The sequence below is a fragment of the Mastigoproctus giganteus genome, chromosome 13 (genome assembly GCF_048544385.1).
Source record: "Mastigoproctus giganteus isolate SK-2022 chromosome 13, ASM4854438v1, whole genome shotgun sequence".
In the NCBI taxonomy this organism is placed as follows: Eukaryota; Metazoa; Arthropoda; class Arachnida; order Uropygi; family Thelyphonidae; genus Mastigoproctus; species Mastigoproctus giganteus.
In genome coordinates, this window is record NC_143587.1 from 48,975,041 (window position 1) to 48,994,662 (window position 19,622).

The following is a 19,622-nucleotide window of genomic DNA, read 5'->3' on the forward strand; positions in this document are numbered from 1 at the left end:
CCATTAGATTTAAGACACAAAGAATTGGAAGAGATGGAATGGCTGTCATCTGTTTGGATAGAAAATCAAACAAAAAACAAGTTTGCTTACTATAGAAACAAAAGCATTAGCAATATTTTATTACATAATAGTTGTAATAAAATACATAAGTATTTTATTACGATAATTTGTGTTTGGTAATGTTTTGGTTACAAATGTCTGTTCAATCTTGGGTGGTCGGCACCTAACCCTATTTTTCCCATAGGGCCTGTTGTTTATATTGCATGAGGGTTTCTAGGAACACAACTATCGTGCTATACGAGGACTGACTGTACTAGAGAAAAGTGCACTTTCCTCTATGCATTCCAGCAGCTCCAGATCCTTCCTAAAATGATGCCTCCAGACTGTATGTGGTACTCAAGATGTGGCCTGACCATTGCCTTATACAATGGGATAACTTCCTTATCACTGCTAGAAAAATTCCTGTATATCATTAACAAAACCACAAGATGCCCTAGCAGCCTGTCTGCATTGCTGAGAAAACATATCTGGCTGCATAATTACCCCCATGTCTTTTTCATTTTCCAATACCCTGTGTGTAGTACCACACAGTTGGTATGTTACTCCAGGGTTAGTGTTACACAATATAGTACTTTGCATTTATCAATGCTAAACTTCAATTGCCATTTCTTGGCCCAGCTGCCTAACTTTTTAGATCCTGTTGCAGTGGCGTACTTTCATTACTACCATTAAGCACCTTGCCAACCTTTGTATCATCTGCAGACTTTGGACATTAAGCCTGATATGCCGTCTTCAGTATCCTCGATAAACAGAAAATAACAATGGGTTCAACACTAAACTCTGGGGAACTCCAGTAATAACATTAGTCCACGAAGAGCAATGTCCACTGATTACCACTCTGTCTTCTCCCACTTACCACCCTTTTATCCATAGTAGCAACTTACCCTTAATGCCACACTGCTCTAATTTGTACAGCAGTCTTATGTGCAACAGTTTCAAAAGCTTTCCTGAAATCCAAGTATATGATATCAAAATTATTTTTTGCATTCTGTTCTTTTTGACCACACTGTAGTAACCAATCAAATGGGTCAAACAAGATTTCCCCTTCATAAACCTGTGCTGTGTTTGAAGTATAATTGCGGCCTTGTCTAGATGATTCTGCATTGTTTCCTTGGAGCAGAAGTTAAACTAACAATTACTCTTATCACCCTTTGATCCCCTTTATGAATTGAGGATACATTTGCACATCTCCAGTCCACAGGGACCTATCCTGAGTCCAAGGATGTTCTCATAATTATGGCTAAGGGTTTGCTTATTTTCTTTGCTGCTTCCCTTAATATAAATGGATAGATCCCATGCACCTCAGGTGCCTTTCTTATGTTTAACTTCAACAATTTCTCTTTCACTTTACTCAGTTATTACAGTCATTTAGCTCCCTGCCAGAGCTTGATAAACTTCTGGCATCCCCATCCCTAAAGAATTTCTCATGTGTGAATTTAGATGCAAAATACTCATTTAGTTTGTCAGTAACCTGAGTAGGATCATCAACAGTCAAACCATTGATTTCGAGTGGACCAATTTGATTGATCCCCTTTCTTCTAGTCAAGAAGTCAGAAGTAAAGAAGGCTTTGCTGTTTTTCTTTGCACACTTCACTAAAAACTTCTTGTAATCTGCCTTTGCTGGCCTGACCTCCTTTGTGACATGATTGCTTATAGATATCTTATATCTATCATAGGCATCTGTGTCTCCTAATAAATTATATTCATCCCATGCATTTTTCTTCTCTGCCATCAGTCTCATTAGTTCATCTGAGGCCTCAACCTTGAACAGTATTTCTTAGTTGGTATGAAAAGCCTAGTAGCTTCCAAGATTAATTCCTTGAATGCTTCCCATTTAGAATTTACTGTTGGTAACATCAACAGTTGGTTCCACTGTATAGAATTTAAAATCTCTGAGACCACTGTAGTCACCTTTTACAAAAGCAAAAATCCTTCCCTTTAACCCTGATGGTAGTTACATCGTTGAGTAAATCCCACATCAGTACACTGTGATCACTGCTACCTAGTGGTTCCTTTATCTGCAGATTCTTAATGCATAAATGATCACTGCTCATAATCAGATCAAGAGTATTACTCCTGGTTGCCTCTCAAACATGCTGCTGTAAAAAACAATCATCCAATAAATCCACAAGTTCGTCTATATCTGGGAAGTTAAAATCCCCCATTTACTGACAATCTGATTTACTGGGACACTAGTTCACTGTACTCATCAGAGTCATTAGGCTTATAACACACCCCTCATTTTTGCTTTCCCATTACTTATGTTACACCAAACTGACTCAATATTGCATTAGCCTAGATGCACTGTCTTAGATGCACTGTCTTAGATTTTGTGCTTCTTAACTAAGAGCATAACCCCCCCCCCCCCAATCTAAGATTGGTATACATACAGTAAACCCTCGATTTAACAGACCCGATATAACAGATTTCAGATTTAACGGACCGGACAAATAATAATACAGTAATGTACATGTTAATCTCAACCATATTATTTTTTTTAGGTTATACAAAACTTCGGTGTTATTATTATTAAAAATTAATAATTACCTATTTCCATTATTGTTTTGATAATTGCCTACTTTTATTTTTATAATCAAATTCAGGAAATTGTTTTTTATTCATTCTGAAAACATGTTCAAGTAGCTGTTTTCCCAGATAACAGATAAGAGCTAGTAGTGACTTGCAAGCTGAACGTGACTTGGGACAGTAAACTGCAGGTCTGCCGACTCGCTTTGTTTCGGTCTCAGTGTTCCTCAAGCTATTGTGTGGTCAGGTTGTATACAGAGTGTTTTTGTGATTTACAATTTAAAATGGCATCAAGTGATAGAGGAGTTAAAAGAAAGCGTGTGAACTTAAATGTGGCACAGAAATTAGAACAAGGCGTCTTTTTCTAGTTTCTTCCTAGTTTTTTTTCTTAGTTTTCTCTGAGTGAGCTCCACTATAATGAAGTAACGGTGGCTTCACAGTAGCACATGTTTGTGAAATTTACAGCGTAAAAAAACAAGCTGTTTCTGATATTCGTAAATCAAAGGCCAAATTGGAACATTTTATATTTACAACAGAATATTACATATTCTTTATTATAATTTTATATTGTACAGTACTGTATATTGTATGAGTGTTTTTTTTTTTTTTTTTATATTAAGAACAATAAAAAAATGCTCCCCCGGGTTACATTCGGTTTTTAACAGACTTTCGGCATTAACGGACACCCCTTCTCCCCTATTAGTCCGTTAAATTGAGGGTTTACTGTACATTGTACTCCACATATTCAAATTCTGCATCACTTATATCTGAGTGACATCACATCTCTGAAATCCCAACAATGTCTGTATTTGATGTCTTGACCAGCACTTCCAATTCATCAAATTTATTTACTTTACTCCTAAGATTGGTATACTTACACCTGTTCTTATTTAGTTACCCTAACACAGCCCATGTTTTTACTCGTTTCATGATGACTCCCAGCAGTTCTTGAAATCCCCAAGCATCTTGCTTTTACAAGTCACTTTCATTAATACAAAGGGTACTAGGAAAGTTTTGCAATACAGCTTTGTTTATTTAATTTTTTCAAAGTAATTTCCTCTACATTCAATACACCTCTCCATCCTCCGAAACCAATCTTTAAACCAGTTCTGCCAAGTTTCACTAGGGAGTAAAGCACACTCGTTGTCCCAAGCCCGTAGAAGGTCCTCATCACTGGAAAACCGCCTCCCTTTTAGCTTCATTTTCACATGCGGGAACAGTGCAAAGTCGCAGGGAGCAAGGTCTGAACTGTAGGGAGGGTGCTCGAGAAGTTTCAGTCCTGTCGTGGTCAAATATTCGGTGCAGGCTTTGGCGCGGTGAGCTGCAGCATTATCGTGATGGAGGTACCAGGTGTCCATTCTTGACTTTGGCCGCAGGTTCTTCATAGATCCAATGACTTTAGGCAGGCATTGTTCAGTATACCACTTAGCTGTGACTGTCTTCTGCGTGTCCAAAACGACACGTTCCACAATTCCACTCGTTTTGAAAAATACAGCTATCATTTTCTTCTTTACAGATCGGGATTTTCTGACAATTACGGGTGTGTCGTCATCATCAAAGACCCAAACTTTGTTTTTAGCCTTGGTCGGCAGATCGTAATAGTACAGCCAAGTCTCGTCACCTGTCACGATGTTGTTCACATACCGAGATTGTCCCTTATCAAACTTTTTTAACATCTCCCGGCACCAAGTCACACGTCGTGTCATCTGCTCTTCAGTCAGTTGATGCGGCACCCAGAGAGAACAAAGTTTCTTCACGTGCAAATGATCTTGCAGAATCGAACGAATTGCTGGTGCATTTAGGCCCAAAGTATCCTCTATCTGTTGGTAGGTCACTCGCCTGTTTTCGTCAAGCATTTTCCTCACAGCAGTAACGTTTTCCTCCGTAACTGACGTTCGTGGCCTTCCCGGCCTCTCAGAATCCTCCAGAGTGAAAAATCCCCTTTGGAATTCTCTATACCACCTGAATATCATTGTACGATGTGGACAATCATCATCTAGTGCAAGAGTCATTTCTTCTAAGCACTGGTCTATGGTTAAACCACGCACGAAATTATACCGCAAAACTGTCCTTATCTCATTTCGTGACCACGATGCCATTAGCATTAGTAGAGGCATTTGATGCAAGAAAGCAAGCTTATGCAGCATCAGCAAAAAAAAAAAAAAAAAAAAGTAACATAAATAAATAAAAATAACCACTTCCACTTCACCCCTCTGTTCGTTCGAAATACCTGTCCAGCTGAGCCTTAAACTTATTTAGGCTATCAACTTCCACGACAAGGGATGGAAGTCTGTTCCACCCACCAACCACCCGCTGGCTAAAGGCAAATTTCCGCACATCTATCCTACATCTGTCTTTCCTCAATTTGAATTTATGCCCTCTCAGGTGATTTTTCTGAGCTAGAGGAAGAATCCCATCAGCATTGAGCATGCTCAAACCATTCAAGGCTTTGTACACCTCTATCAGATCACCCCGCTGGTGCCTAGTTTCCAGACACTGTAATTTGCAAAACTTAAGCCTTTCTTCGTAAGAGAACCCCTTTGTCCCATTCACCAATCTAGTTGCCCTTCTCTGTACTCGTTCCAGCAGCTCTACATCCTTCCTGAAATGAGGCCTCCAGGCCTGTATACAGTACTCTAGGTGTGGCCTGACCATTGCCTTATACAAGGGAATAATCACCTCCTTATCCCTGCTAGAAAAATTCCTATATATCATTGACAATACACCATGAGCTACTCTTGCAGCTCGTCTGCACTGCTCAGAGAACTTCATATCTGCCTGCACCACCACCCCCAGGTCCCTTTCATTCTCTACCACTGTCAGTGTAGTACCACAGAGTTGATACGCTGCTCTGGGGTTGCTGTTTCCCATATGTAGTACTTTACATTTGTCAATGTTAAACTTCATTTGCCACCTCGAAGCCCATCTGCTCAACCTTTCCAAATCCTGTTGCAGCAGCATAGTGTCAGTAGTGTCCTTGACAACCCTGCCAACCTTCGTATCGTCTGCAAACTTGGACATTAAGCCTGATATACCATCATCAATATCATTTATAAATACAGAAAACAATAAAGGCCCCAATACTGAACCCTGAGGGACTCCACTAATAACATTAGTCCACGATGAGCAGTGTCCATTGATTACCACTCTCTGTCTTCTCCCCCTCAACCACCCCTTTATCCATAGCAGCAACTTGCCTCCAATGCCACACTGCTCCAATTTGTGCAGCAGTCTTCCATGTGCAACAGTATCAAAAGCCTTTCTAAGATCCAAGTATATAATATCAAAGTTATTCCCTGCATCCAGTTCTTTTGTGACTGCATCATAGTATCCAATCAAATTGGTCAGGCAAGACTTCCCCTTAACAAAACCATGCTGTGTCCTAGCTATAACTGAAGTCTTGTCTAGATGATCCTGCAGTGCTTCTTTCACCAGTGCCTCCATTAATTTTCCGGGAACAGAAGTTAAACTCACAGGTCTATAATTACTTGTGTCAGCCTTTGATCCCCCTTTGTGAATTGGGGTCACATTTGCACATCTCCAGTCAATGGGTACCTCCCCTGAGTCCAAGGAAGCTCTCATAATTATGGCTAAGGGTTTGCTTACCTCCTTTGCTGCCTCCTTTAATATAACTGGATAGATCCCATCCACCCCAGGTGCCTTTCTTGTGTTTATCTTCAACAATTTCTCCTCCAATTTGCTCTCAGTTATTACAAGATTCTCTAGCTTACTGCTAGAATTGAATACACCTCTGGCATTCCCCTCGCTGACTAACTCATGTGTGAATGTCGATGCAAAATATTCATTTAGTTTGTTAGCTACCCGAGCAGGGTCATCAACAGTTGACCCATCGATCTCAAGTGGACCAATCTGATTCATCCCCTTCCTTCTAGAGTTTACATAAGTAAAGAACTCTTTGCTGTTTTTCTTCGCATCCCTTGCCAAGGATCTCTCGTAATCTGCCTTCGCCTGCCTAACCTCCTTTGTAACTTGGTTACAGATCAACTTGTATCTATCATAGGCGTCCGTGTCACGTGTTAATTTGTATGTATCCCATGCATTTTTCTTCTCTGCCATATGCCTCATTAGTTCATCTGACAACCATTTAGGCCTAAACCTTGAACAATATTTCTTAGTTGGTATGTAAAGCCTAGTAGCTTCCACGATACGTTCTTTGAATGCTTCCCATTTTGAATTTGCTGTTGGCAATATCATCAGTTGATCCCACTGTATAGAATTTAAATACTGTCTCAGTCCATTGTAGTCGCCTTTACGAAAGCAATACCCCTTCCCTTTACCCCTAATGGTAGTTACCTCTTTGAGTAACTCCCACTTCAGCACACTGTGATCACTGCCACCAAGTGGTTCATTTATCTGCAGATTCTTGATGCATGAAGAATCACTACTGATAATCAAATCAAGAGTATTACTCCCTCTAGTTGCCTCCCGAACATGCTGATGTAGAAAACAATCATCCAATAAATCCACAAAAGCCTTGCTACTGTGTGAGTGACCAGCCCCCAAATTCCAGTCAATATCTGGGAAATTAAAATCCCCCATTATAAGACTCTCTGATTTACTGGCCCACTCTATTTCTCCGAACAGTTTCTTATTATACTCATCAGAGTCATTAGGCCTATAGCACACTCCTACTCTCAATTTTGATCTCCCAATGCTTATGTCACACCAAACTGACTCGACACTGCACTGTCCGGCGATGTCGACTGGCTTCACTTCCTTGGATTTTATGTGTTTTTTAACTAATAGCATAACCCCTCCTCCCTTCCTATCCTGTCTATCCTTTCTGTAGACATTGTACTCCTCAAATTCCAGTTCTGCATTTCTTATATCTGTGTGACACCACGTCTCTGAAATCCCCACAATATCTGCCTTTGATGTTTTGAGCAATACCTCAAATTCATCAAATTTATTTACTAAACTCCTAGCATTGGTGTACACACAAGTATACATGCACCTGTTCTTTTTCTTAGCTACCCTAACACAACCCATGTGTCTACTTGTACCCCAATGATTCCCAGCAGTCTCTGAAATATCCTGCATCTTATTTTCCAGGCTGCGGCTCATTCCAATAGAAGCAGTGCAAGAATCACTTTCACCTCTGCCAGTGGCTACTGTTAATCTATTAGTCCTTGTATCCCCCCAATCTAGCAGTTTTCCGACCCACCTAACATTGCCTCGATAGCATCAGCAAACATTCTTGCACCCTTTCTATTTAAGTGTATCCCATCCCTGTAGAAGCAGTCTCTCCTGTTAACAAGTACAGACCAGGCTGAAAAAAATTCTACCCCTTGAGCCCTGCACAATCTTTCCAGGGCCGAATTGATTGACAGGGCTCTCATCATATACTCCCTCCTATCGTGTCTGGGCAGAATTGCAGACACTTTCAATTTCAACCCTAATTCACGGCTTTTTTTCATCAGTGACCTGTACTTGTCAAGTAATTCCGCCGGTCTCCTACTCTTAATGTCATTAGTGCCAACGTGTACAACTATATCACCTTTTGTGCCCTTAAAAGATGATATCCGCTCTACAACGTCATCAACTTTTGCCCCTGGCAGACATACCCTGGTCCTATTCCACCTATCATAATCCTATTCCACCTTACCATCGTAAGCACTTTACACTCTCACTAGTAATGAATAACTGAGCCCATCGACTTGGCGCGGCGGCTACTATGCACGTATGAACATGTCTCAACATGCAGCAACAAGCAGCTTCCTGTGATTCATTGTTGCATCATATTGCAAAACTTTCCTAGTACCCTTTGTACAAGAGTGACTTTCACCTCTGCCTGCAGATATTGTTAATCTATTATTGTCTAGCCACCTGCCCCCCCCAAGCTAGCAGTTTTCTGAACCATCGAACACTGCTTCGATAGCATCCACAAATATACTTACATCCTTTCTATTATGTATCCCATCCCTATAGAAGCAATCTCTCATGTTATCAAGCAGAGCACACTGAGAAAAATTCTACCCCATGATCCTGCACAATTTCTCCAGGGCTGAATTGATTGAAAAAATTTAGCTAGGTACTTTAGGCTTGGGAACGGTTAACATACTAGAAATTTAATTTCATCTTTTTATGCAGTCAGTGTTCTTTCATGTTCATTATTCTGTTATTCTCCCCATCCTCCTTCAATTATCATTGTTTTATATTTTCTAGTTTTTGAAGGATTGTAATATTAATCTTCTCCAATTGTAAAATTATCTTTGGGCACTTTGATATGCTGCCATAGACTTCATCAGGCTTGCACAAGGCCTGATGAAGGTGTGTGCAATGGTAGTTGATCTCAGTTAACTTAGTATTAATTATATAGTAATTCCACTCTTAATTGGCAACACACCACAGGCAAAATTCCATTGTGAAAGTAAGAAAAAGGTAAACTGCAGCCATTATCAATCCACTGCAGGATGGAAGCCTCCTCAATGATTCATGTTGAAGGAAATGGACGATAATCTGCCATGCTGGTCCAGTGTGGGTTGGCAGATCGACTGCATTTAGCAATGAGGGGCTTGAACCCCGGTCTACTCAGAGTGTGTGCTGCTGCACTCCCACTGCTGACCACTTTGCTACGGCGGCCTCTGTTGTGGAAATAAATGCATTACATTTATTTATATAGCTAAAATTTACCAATTTCATTAATGAGTTTATATGATAAATTCTTCTCATATTGGAATGTGCTGCAGTAAAGCAACATCTTTCAATATGAAAATTTGACCCCCCCCCACCGTTTATATTTAATTTTTTGTGCATTTTCCATTCAGTATAACGTAGTGTTACATATTCTGTGCATACAGTATTTACACACACACTCTTGATATATGAGTACTTTTGATGCCTGCAAAAGCATAGTGATTTTTACACATAGCTAATCAAAACCATTTTTATCAGTATTTGTATTCCTGTCTCAGTAGTGGTTTTCTTCAGAAATTATTAATCTGAATATTAGTATTACTAATGGAAAAGTGATGCAAGGAAGCAAACTTATACAGCATGAGAGAGTGAGAGTGCTTGTCCACTTAACATTCTAATAATTTTCTCATTTTTTAACCCCTACAACACTAGGTATAAATTGATTCCAACAACCAAGTAATCTGTGTCTTAAGGCAAACTTGTATTCCATATTCAATCACATGTACTCTATTAGTATTAAGAGTAGGAGACCGGCTGAATTACTTAACAAGTACAGGTCACTGTTGAAAAAAAGCCGTGAATTAGGGTTAAATTTGAAAGTGTCTGCAATTCTGCCCAGACACGATAGGAGATAGTATATGATGAAAGCCCTGTCAATCAATTCAGCCCTGGAAAGATTGTGCAAGGCTCAAGGGGTAGAATTTTTTTCAGCCTGGACTGTACTTGTTAACAGGAGAGACTGCTTCTATAGGGATGGGATACACTTAAATAGAAAGGGTGCAAGAATATTTGCTGATGCTATCGAGACAGTGTTAGGTAGGTCCGAAAACTGATAGCTTGGGGGGATACAAGGACTAATAGATTAACAGTAGCCACTGGCAGAGGTGAAAGTGATTCTTGCACTGCTTCTATTGGAATGAGCAGCAGCTTGTGAAATAATATGCAGGATATTTCAGAGACTGCTGGGAGTCATTGGGATACAAATAAACACATGGGTTGTGTTAGGGTAGCTAAGAAAAAGAACAGGTGCATGTATGCTTGCGTGTACACCAATGCTAGGAGTTTGGTAAATAAATTTGATGAATTTGAGGTATTGCTCAAAGCATCAAAGGCGGATATTGTTGGGATATCAAAGACGTGGTGTCACACAGATATAAGTAATGCAGAACTGGAATTTGGGGAGTACAACGTCTACAGAAAGGATAGACAGGATAGGAAGGGAGGAGGGGTTATGCTATTAGTTCAGAAACACATAAAATCCAAGGAAGTGAAGCCAGTCGACATCGCTGGACAGTGCAGTGTCGAGTCAGTTTGGTGTGACATAAGTATTCGGAGATCAAAATTGAGAGCAGGAGTGTGCTATAGGCCTAATGATTCTGATGAGTATAATAAGAAACTACAGGGAAATAGTGGGCCAGTAAATCAGAGAGTCTTATAATGGGGGATTTTAATTTCCCAGATATTGACTGGAATTTGTGGGTTGGTCACTCACACACTAGCAAGGCTTTTGTGGATTTATTGGATGATTGTTTTCTAAATCAGTATGTTTGGGAGGCAACTAGAGGGAGTAATACTCTTGATTTGATTATCAGTAGTGATTCTTCATGCATTAAGAATCTGCAGATACAGGAACCACTAGGTGGCAGTGATCACAGTGTGCTGAAGTGGGATTTATTCAAGGAGGTAATTACCATCAGGGGTAAAAGGGAAGGGTTTTGCTTTCGTAAAGGCAACTACGATGGTCTGAGACAGTATTTAAATTCTATACAGTGGGACCAACTGATGATGTTACCAACAGCAAACTCAAAATGGGAAGCATTCAAAGAACTTATCTTGGAAGCTACTAGGCTTTACATACCAACTAAGAAATATAGTTCAAGGTTCAGGCCTAAATGGATGTCAGATGAACTAATGAGACATATTGCAGAGAAGAAAAATGCATGGGATACGTATAAATTAACATGTGACACAGAAGCCTATGATAGATATAAGTTGATCTGTAACCAAGTTACAAAGGAGGTTAGGCAAATTACGAGAAATCTTTGGCAAAGAAATCTTTGGGATGCAAAGAAAAACAGCAAGGAGTTCTTTACTTATGTAAACTCTAGAAGGAAGGGGATGAATCAGATTGGTCCACTTGATATCAATGGTTCAACTGTTGATGATCCTGCTCAGGTAGCTAACAAACTAAATCAATATTTTGCATCTACATTCACACATGAGGAGTTATTCAGGAAGGGGAATGTCATAGATGAAGTAAACACTGGCATTGAGCTAGATGATTTGTAATAATTGAGAGTAAAGTGGAGGAGAAATTGTTGAATATAAATACAAGAAAGGCACCTGGGGTGGATGGGATCTATCCAGTTATATTAAAGGAGGCAGCAAAGGAAGTAAGCAAACCGTTAGCCATAATTATGAGAGCTTTCTTGGACTCAGGGGAGGTACCCATAGACTGGAGATGTGCAAATGTGACCCCAATTCACAAAGGAGGATCAAAAGCTGACACAAGTAATTATAGACCTGCGAGTTTAACTTCTGTTCCAGGAAAATTAACGGAAGCACTGGTTAAAGAAGCACTGCAGGATCATCTTGACAAGAATTCAGTTATAGCTCAGACACAGCATGGTTTTGTTAAGGGAAGGTCTTGTCTGACCAATTTGATTGGATACTATGATGTTGTCACAAAAGAATTGGATGCAGGGAATAACTTTGATATTATATATTTGGATCTTAGAAAGGCTTTTGATACTGTTGCACATGGAAGACTGCTGCACAAATTGGAGTAGTGTGGTGGCAAGTTGTTGCTATGGATAAAGGGATGGTTGAGTGGCAGAAGACAGAGTGGTAATCAATGGACACTGCTCATCATGGACTAATGTTATTAGTGGAGTCCCTCTGGGTTCAGTGTTGGGTCCATTGTTGTTTTCTGTATTTATAAATAATATTGATGATGGTATATCAAGCTTAATGTCCAAGTTTGCAGACAATACAAAGGTTGGCAGGGCTGTTAAGGATGCTACTGATGCTATGCTGCTGCAACAGGATCTGGAAAGGTTGAGCAGATGGGCTGAGAGGTGGCAAATGAAGTTTAACATTGGCAAATGTGAAGTACTACATATGGGAAACAGCAACCCCAGAGCAACGTATCAACTCTGTGGTACTACACTGACAGTGGTAGAGAATGAAAAGGACCTTGCGGGGGGGGGGGGGTAATTGTTCAGGCAGATATGAAGTTCTCTGAGCAGTGCAGATGGGCTGTAAGAGTAGCTTATGGTGTCTTATCAATGATATACAGGAATCTTTCTAGCAGGGATAGGGAGGTGATTATTCCTTGTATAAGGCAATGGTCAGGCCACACCTTCAGTACTGTATACAGGTCTGGAGGCCTCGTTTCAAGAAGGATGTAGAGCTGCTGGAACGAGTACAGAGAAGGGCAACAAGGTTAGTGAACGGAACGAAGGGCTGCTCTTACGAAGAAAGGCTTAAGTTTTGCAAATTACAGTGTCTGGAGACTAGGCACCGGCAAGGTGATCTGATAGAGGTGTACAAAGCCTTGAATCGTTTGAGCATGCTCAATGTTGATGGGATACACCCTCTTGATCAGAATAATCACCTGATAGGGCATAAATTCAAATTGAGGAAAGACAGATGTAGGATAGTTGTGCGGAAATTTGCCTTTAGCGAGTGGGTAGTTGGTTGGTGGAACAGACTTCCATCCCTTGTTGTGGAAGTTGATAGCCTAAATAAATTTAAGGCTCAGCTGGACAGGTATTTTGAACGAACGGAGGGGTGAAGTGGAAGGGTTTTTTTTTTTTTGGCTGATGCTGCATAAGCTTGCTTTCTTGCATCATATGCCTCGACTAATGCTAAAAATGCTAAAAATACTGGCAGTTAATGCTAGGAAGCAAACTTATAGTATCAACAAAAAAAAAAAAACCTATCTCTCATGCATCCCCTCTGTTGCCATTGGTACCTGAATAAATATCAACCATTGGGCTGCACACATGAATGAGTAATTCCATATTAGCATTTGTGCTCAAAGCTGGGATGTTCCATGCATTTACCATTCAAGCAGAAATAGCACCTGTACAAATTGTGTAAAATTTCAGTGACAGTAGTGTTGTTTTGAAGCTCCCTCAGACTTCAATTCAACAAGATTGAATTGATAAGTTCATTTGCTTTAAGATTGTATGGGTAAAACAGGGCTTTTTTTTTATATTTTGTCATGGTTACTTCTGCTGTGAATGCCTGTATATGTCATGTTTTAAAACCTATTGTAAATATCTGGATTTAATACCTTATTAATTTATTCTTCCTTGCAAAATATCTGACTTGTCTAGTATTGCTTGCAACATGGAAATTCTTTTGAAGATTTAATGGTTGCCAAACCAATCCACTTTGCTATTTTGTGAAATTACTATTGTCTGAAGGTTTGCCAGTTATTTGTTTTGATGTGTTAATGTCTTGGTACCATCAAGTCCTTAATGAGGGTAGTTGTCGTGAGGATTGGTTAGTTTATAAGGCTATTCCTAAAAAAATGGGTAGATGGCTGTAGAGGATTTTAGGTCAGTTTCAGTTCTGGGAAATCTTTTAAGAAATTGATTTTGCCTTCTGTGTCCAAACAAGTTTACTTTAATAATTGAAACTGCTCATTATGGGTGTGAATGTAGGTCTAAAGTTAGCGCTAAAGATCTTGAGAAAAAAGGTAAGAAATTGCATGTTTTGGTTTTTGATATTTGTAAGGAATTTGACTCTGTACAGATAAGGCATTTACTGTGTATTTTAGCGAATTATTTAAATAGCAGTCCTTGTTGGCCCTCCCTAGAATCAATTTTGTCAAGTCATAGATTGGCATTTTTTAATTCAGTGTTGGATAATTTTTTCATCTCTGTTAGTTTGTCTCAGGGTGGAGCTCTTGGCCATCTTATTTTTTTTCTTATTCCTTTCTTGATAGTTAATCCAAATTTTGTTTCTTAAGTGGACGACCTGTACATTGCTCTCAATAAATGATTAAATTTTTCTATTATTGTGGAGAGAATGTCTACTCCTCCATTTTAGGAATATTATTCCTTACTTGAACATGTTTGATCTTAAGATAAATTCTACCAAACACCAAATGTTTGTTTTTATTTTGGATACAATCCAGTTTCTGTATCTTTTGGCAGAGTCATAATTAACAGATGGTAATGTGATTAATTTTTAGGGAAATATAATTCTAAAAGTTATTTTGGGAACACATTACTGTAGTTAGGAAGGCTATAACACTTACTATATATAACATTTACTATAACACTAACTATTACACTTACATTTACTATTTGGCAAAAATATTAGTGCATATTGGAACTTTTAGCTTTATTTCATCCAAGTGTCAAACAAGGAGTTTATCAGAAAGTATTTTAATTTTTGAGATCTGTTGCTACTGGTTGGGCATTTAGGGGCCCCTCTTCTATTACACCTGTGCTGTGACCTGAATACTTGTAACCCTTGATCTTAAGATAGATTTTCATGATGTTTCTTCAAGAACAGTAATACTCTCAGACTTAATCTCAGCATCATATGAAGGATTTCTGCTTTAAAGGACACTTTTTCAGTAGAGAAAATGGTCTGTTTTCTTTCAATATTTTGGCATGACTGTAGCACAAAACTGGTTACAAGCTAGTTCTGTACTTTGATTACCTTTTCACAGACTGAAGAAGTCTGTGAAAAAGTAATTGCTATTTTTGATCTAATTTAGCTTCTTCACAATTGATGTTGATTTATGGGACCCAAATCCTGAGTACCAGAGCAGTATCATGTCATTGCTGATGTAATGTACTATTTGTATGTACATATACATATATTTTTTTTTATCAATAAAGGATTTTAATAATAACCCATTGCATCTACATGCTTCATTTTAACCTACTCCCACTTAATTTATTTTTAAATCTTGCTCAAAAACCTGCTCATCCAGCTGTAATTCAAAATATGATATATTGCAGAGAGATTTTCTGTTGATTATCATCTTTGTTTTATTCCTTTTTTCTTGTCATTGAGTTCTGGAAAACTATCTCAGTTAAACATAATTTACTAATTTCAGTGTATTTCTAACAAGATTTTCAAATGAAACTACTTCAGTTTTTCCCAAAAATTGTCTTTTTTTTTTTTTGTAAATTTACTAGCTGTCCACTACTTGCTTTAAACCTTTCATGATTAAGATCTTTAGCAAATTGTTCAGCTTTTCATGAATAAGCATCCTGCTTAATGGAATATCCTTCTCATGGCACTGAGAAAACCACTTTAATATACGCGTACATTGGTTATTTATGTAACTTGCATTACACATTCATTTCTTACTGCTAAAAGATTGTTTCTGCTTCTTCTAAACTGCATTGTTATTTGATAAGTAAGTTAAGAACATGTTAAGAGGAATCCTAAATTCAGCAGTGTTACTGACTTCTTTTTTCTCTTTTCTACAGTCTGAATGACTCATTTTATCTGCAGTTGTGGTCTTTAGATTTCTGTTTGGTGCCATTATGCACATTGCTGAAGCTTTCAGTGAAGTGTACATATGTCTACTCAGAAAAATAAAACTAAACAGAAAATGTGCTTAATGAATTACTGTAGCTGCAAGTACATTTCTCATCAGACTTTTTCATGTCACTTAATTTTGTCAAAGTTATTCATTTAGAGAATGTATTTAACACCTTGTGAATTGATATAACAAATGTGCCACTGATGCACTTCTTACCTGCCTCTGCTTGGATTTAGCCCACACAGAAACATTTCATTGATCTAGTTTTCAAGACAATCACAAAACTATGGAGTTACTGAGAATGGCATTGAGCACAGTTTGAGTTGAAGAATTAAGTCATTATTTCTGTGGAGGTTTTCATGGTAAATTGTCACAGTTTGAAATACTGAGTCAATTTGACTTACTGAGAATCTGTTATGCATACAGTGTCTGAAAAATAAATGAGGGAAAGAATTAAGACTTAATTGTAAAGGTCTAAATATTGCAATTATAAAATTTAGACTAAACTTTCCTACAGCGAGCTCATATATACTTTGCAGTTTATTATAATAGTTTGTTTTGGGTTTTTTTTTATTACAGCAAATTATAGTAAATAACATAAGTGATATTCATATATACCCTTTATTTTTTTTATATAGTAAAAAAGGTTTCAAAGTCCGGTCATTTGGATCTGGAAATCAGGTTAAACTTCCTGGGCCTACACCCGATAAACCAAATATCTATGATTTTGGAACATCATATGAACAGATGTATCATGATCTGTTATCTAAAGATAAAAATTTGTATCCTTTTTTTTCTTGTTATTAATATTTCAGACAATGTGTATATATTTTATTGTTCATTTAATTTTATCCTCCAGCCATACACATTAGTAAAGATTTGTATTTCAGTATAATAATTGATTTACTCGTGATTGTTTCCATTTGTGAATCATAGTGATGCTTACAAAATGAAAAGTGAAATACTTTTAAAAGTATTTCATATTTTTTCCTAGCTAATTTTTATGTATTGAAAAGTTTCGAAAAATTGCTCTATGATCAAGCTGTAATGTTACCAAACATACTTGAGTTTCAGCGAATTATTTCAGATACTTTATCATAAAAACTGCAAGTTTTCACTTTGCAATTATCCCTAATTATGATCACACTGATGACACTCCAGAGAGTGGTAGGAAGTTATATAGAATTGGGCCGTGGTCAGTTCATGGTACCATTCTACATGATTTTAATTCCTGTTATATACTCATATAACAATTCAAAAAAATGTTCTACATATTTTTTTCAAAAGATTATTCGGTTTTCTTGGAGTACTAAATAATTACTTAGTGTTTATATCAGTGTAGCAAACATATTGTTATTATACGTAAGGTATGAACATTAAGACTGAATCTACAACCAATCTTAAATATTATTTTCAATGGACTGCACAACAAGAAAAATATGGACTCTAAGGAACATTTTTGTCATTGCCAAACTTTTTTTTTTTTAATTTGTGGTTTGTTTATACACCGTTGAATTCCCACTTTGTTATTTAAATAAGAAATATATTACCTTTAAGCATAAATATCCTTTTAGTTATTAAGTTTGTAATTTAAAATTGGTTTTACTGAAAAACTATTCACTGCTTCCCAAGAGAGGTGTTTAGTGTTATGCTTTTGTCACAATGAAATTGACACATACAGGAATGAATGAGCTTTGTGAAGTTGTTACTTCGTGTTTTGAACATTGTTATTAGGAGACAACAATATATGGAACAGAGAAAGTTATTAGTAACTGCCTTTCTGGAAAATTTTAGAGAGAATAGTGGAGTTTGTTTTAATGTGTTTCCAGTTCATTTTGTTTGTTGAAAAGAATAAGAATATGCCTCTTTGGTTGTTGTTGTTATTTGGTTTTTAGGAACATTAGCAACTAAGGCCATATTGCTCCGGGGATATGTGGTGGTCATTTCCTGACCTTTTTGCATCCTCCATGTTTGGTGGCTCACAGGCTTGAACCCCAGTCTAATCAAGAAGCGTGTGCTACGCACTGCTGTTCCTGCCCACCTGGCTATGGAGGTACCATGCCTCTTTGGGAAATGCATCTTAGTGCTGTTGATCTTTTGAGTTACCTCGAAGAACTTGCAGCAGAATAATTGTTAGTAAATTTTCAAGAATGGCTTTTTTTTATTATTATTATTTTTTCCTATTGTTTGAATCTGGATACAACAAAGGAATATGAAACTATTTCAGTTTAAAGGAAAAAATAAAATTGTCTTGGGTATTTAAGAAATGTTTCAGTGACAAGCCCTAAGAAAATTCAAGGTAGGATACATCATTTTGCAAACATTAAAGAAAATGAAATTGCTCGTCTTCATGCTAAAGTTTAAAGCTGTGAGCAGACTTTAGAATAATGAAAATAGTGGACCACAAGTGAAACAAAACTAAAGTAATAAGAGTAACATTGCTTTAGTTTTGGGCAATCATTGATAATGAGAAGTCTGTATAGGCACCAAATTTTCAGCTTATGTTTGGTTGATCTCTGAGAAGCTTTTAACTTTAAATTGATTCCAGCCTATTCCCCCCCCCCTCTTCCCAAAATCTGTTTTTGAGCATTACTAAATGAAGGGAAAATGTTTTAGGTATTTTAACTCCTGAGGTATGCTATTGAATGCACATGAAATATAATGCATTACTTGTTAACTTGTTTGTATCACAATGATTTTCCACAAATGGGGAAAAAGGAAAGAATGTTTTTCCAAAATTATAATTAATTTATCCAAGTAATACTTTGTACATTTTTATAATAAAATGGACAATTTGTATAAAACAAATATTAATACAGAAGTGAACATTTATGCAGTTTCACCAAATTCCTTGAATTTTCTTTTATACATTATACCGGATGCCTTTTCAAAATCTAGCAATAGTCTGGTAATTTAGTATTCAAAATCCAGTAATCTATTGTCATGTTTACATTCCACTTTCTCTGGTATCTTTCCATTTTTTTAATATTTTGAGGAAAACACTCATCCTATTCCTTGCTGATGCCCCCAAGATTTTCCAGGGAGGCAGAGTATGTGGACTGCATGAAATGAACCTTTAAGCTCACCTTGAATTTTCTTTTATACATTATACCGGATGCCGTTTCAAAATCTAGCAGTAGTCTGGTAATTTAGTATTCAAAATCCAGTAATCTATTGTCATGTTTACATTCCACTTTCTCTGGTATCTTTCCATTTTTTTAATATTTTGAGGAAAACACTCATCCTATTCCTTGCTGATGCCCCCAAGATTTTCCAGGGAGGCAGAGTATGTGGACTGCATGAAATGAACCTTTAAGCTCACCTTCCATCCTAATATTTGAAACTTATTGAACATATTTTCAATGATACTTCCATAATTGGCATATACTTCTTCCTTAAGAGTTTGTGAACATTTTTGTAGGCAATCTCTTCTCTTTCAAATTTCTCATGTAAAGGTCTTTATCTTTGGCCCAGTGAAAGTAAGTAGGAAACTAATAAAAACTAAGACTAATAAACTAGGAAATTGATTGCAAAGGTAATTAAAGTGATTATTCTTTCTAGAGTCTTTACAAATTGTGTTGTCAACCTTAATTTGATATGAAGTAGATGTTATAGGAATTTTGACTCTACTTGAATTAGTATCAAAATTCCACCCCTTCTTTCAGTCTCAGAAAATTAGCTTTATCCCTTGTCTTTTCTATATCCTTCATGAGTTGTAGTCATCCATGTTTAACATTAGTAAACATCTTTTGCCTTCTCAGCTTTTAACCCACATATGTGTAATGTGTGGTTTCCACCAGTTGCACGGTTCTCATTTCCCTGGTATCTTCTTTCCATTTTCTTTATATCTTGATGAAAA

General features: G+C 37.4%; 1 protein-coding gene across 1 annotated transcript in view; it reads left to right on the plus strand.

Annotated features, from left to right (window-relative positions):
• Ssu72 (Ssu72 CTD phosphatase) overlaps positions 1-19,622 on the plus strand; it is a 75,216-nt gene that overhangs the window by 4,350 nt on the left and 51,244 nt on the right. The window contains exon 3 of the mRNA XM_090388032.1: positions 16,402-16,545. Coding sequence (XP_090244158.1) covers positions 16,402-16,545 — 144 coding nt within the window. The remainder of the gene's footprint in view (positions 1-16,401; positions 16,546-19,622) is intronic.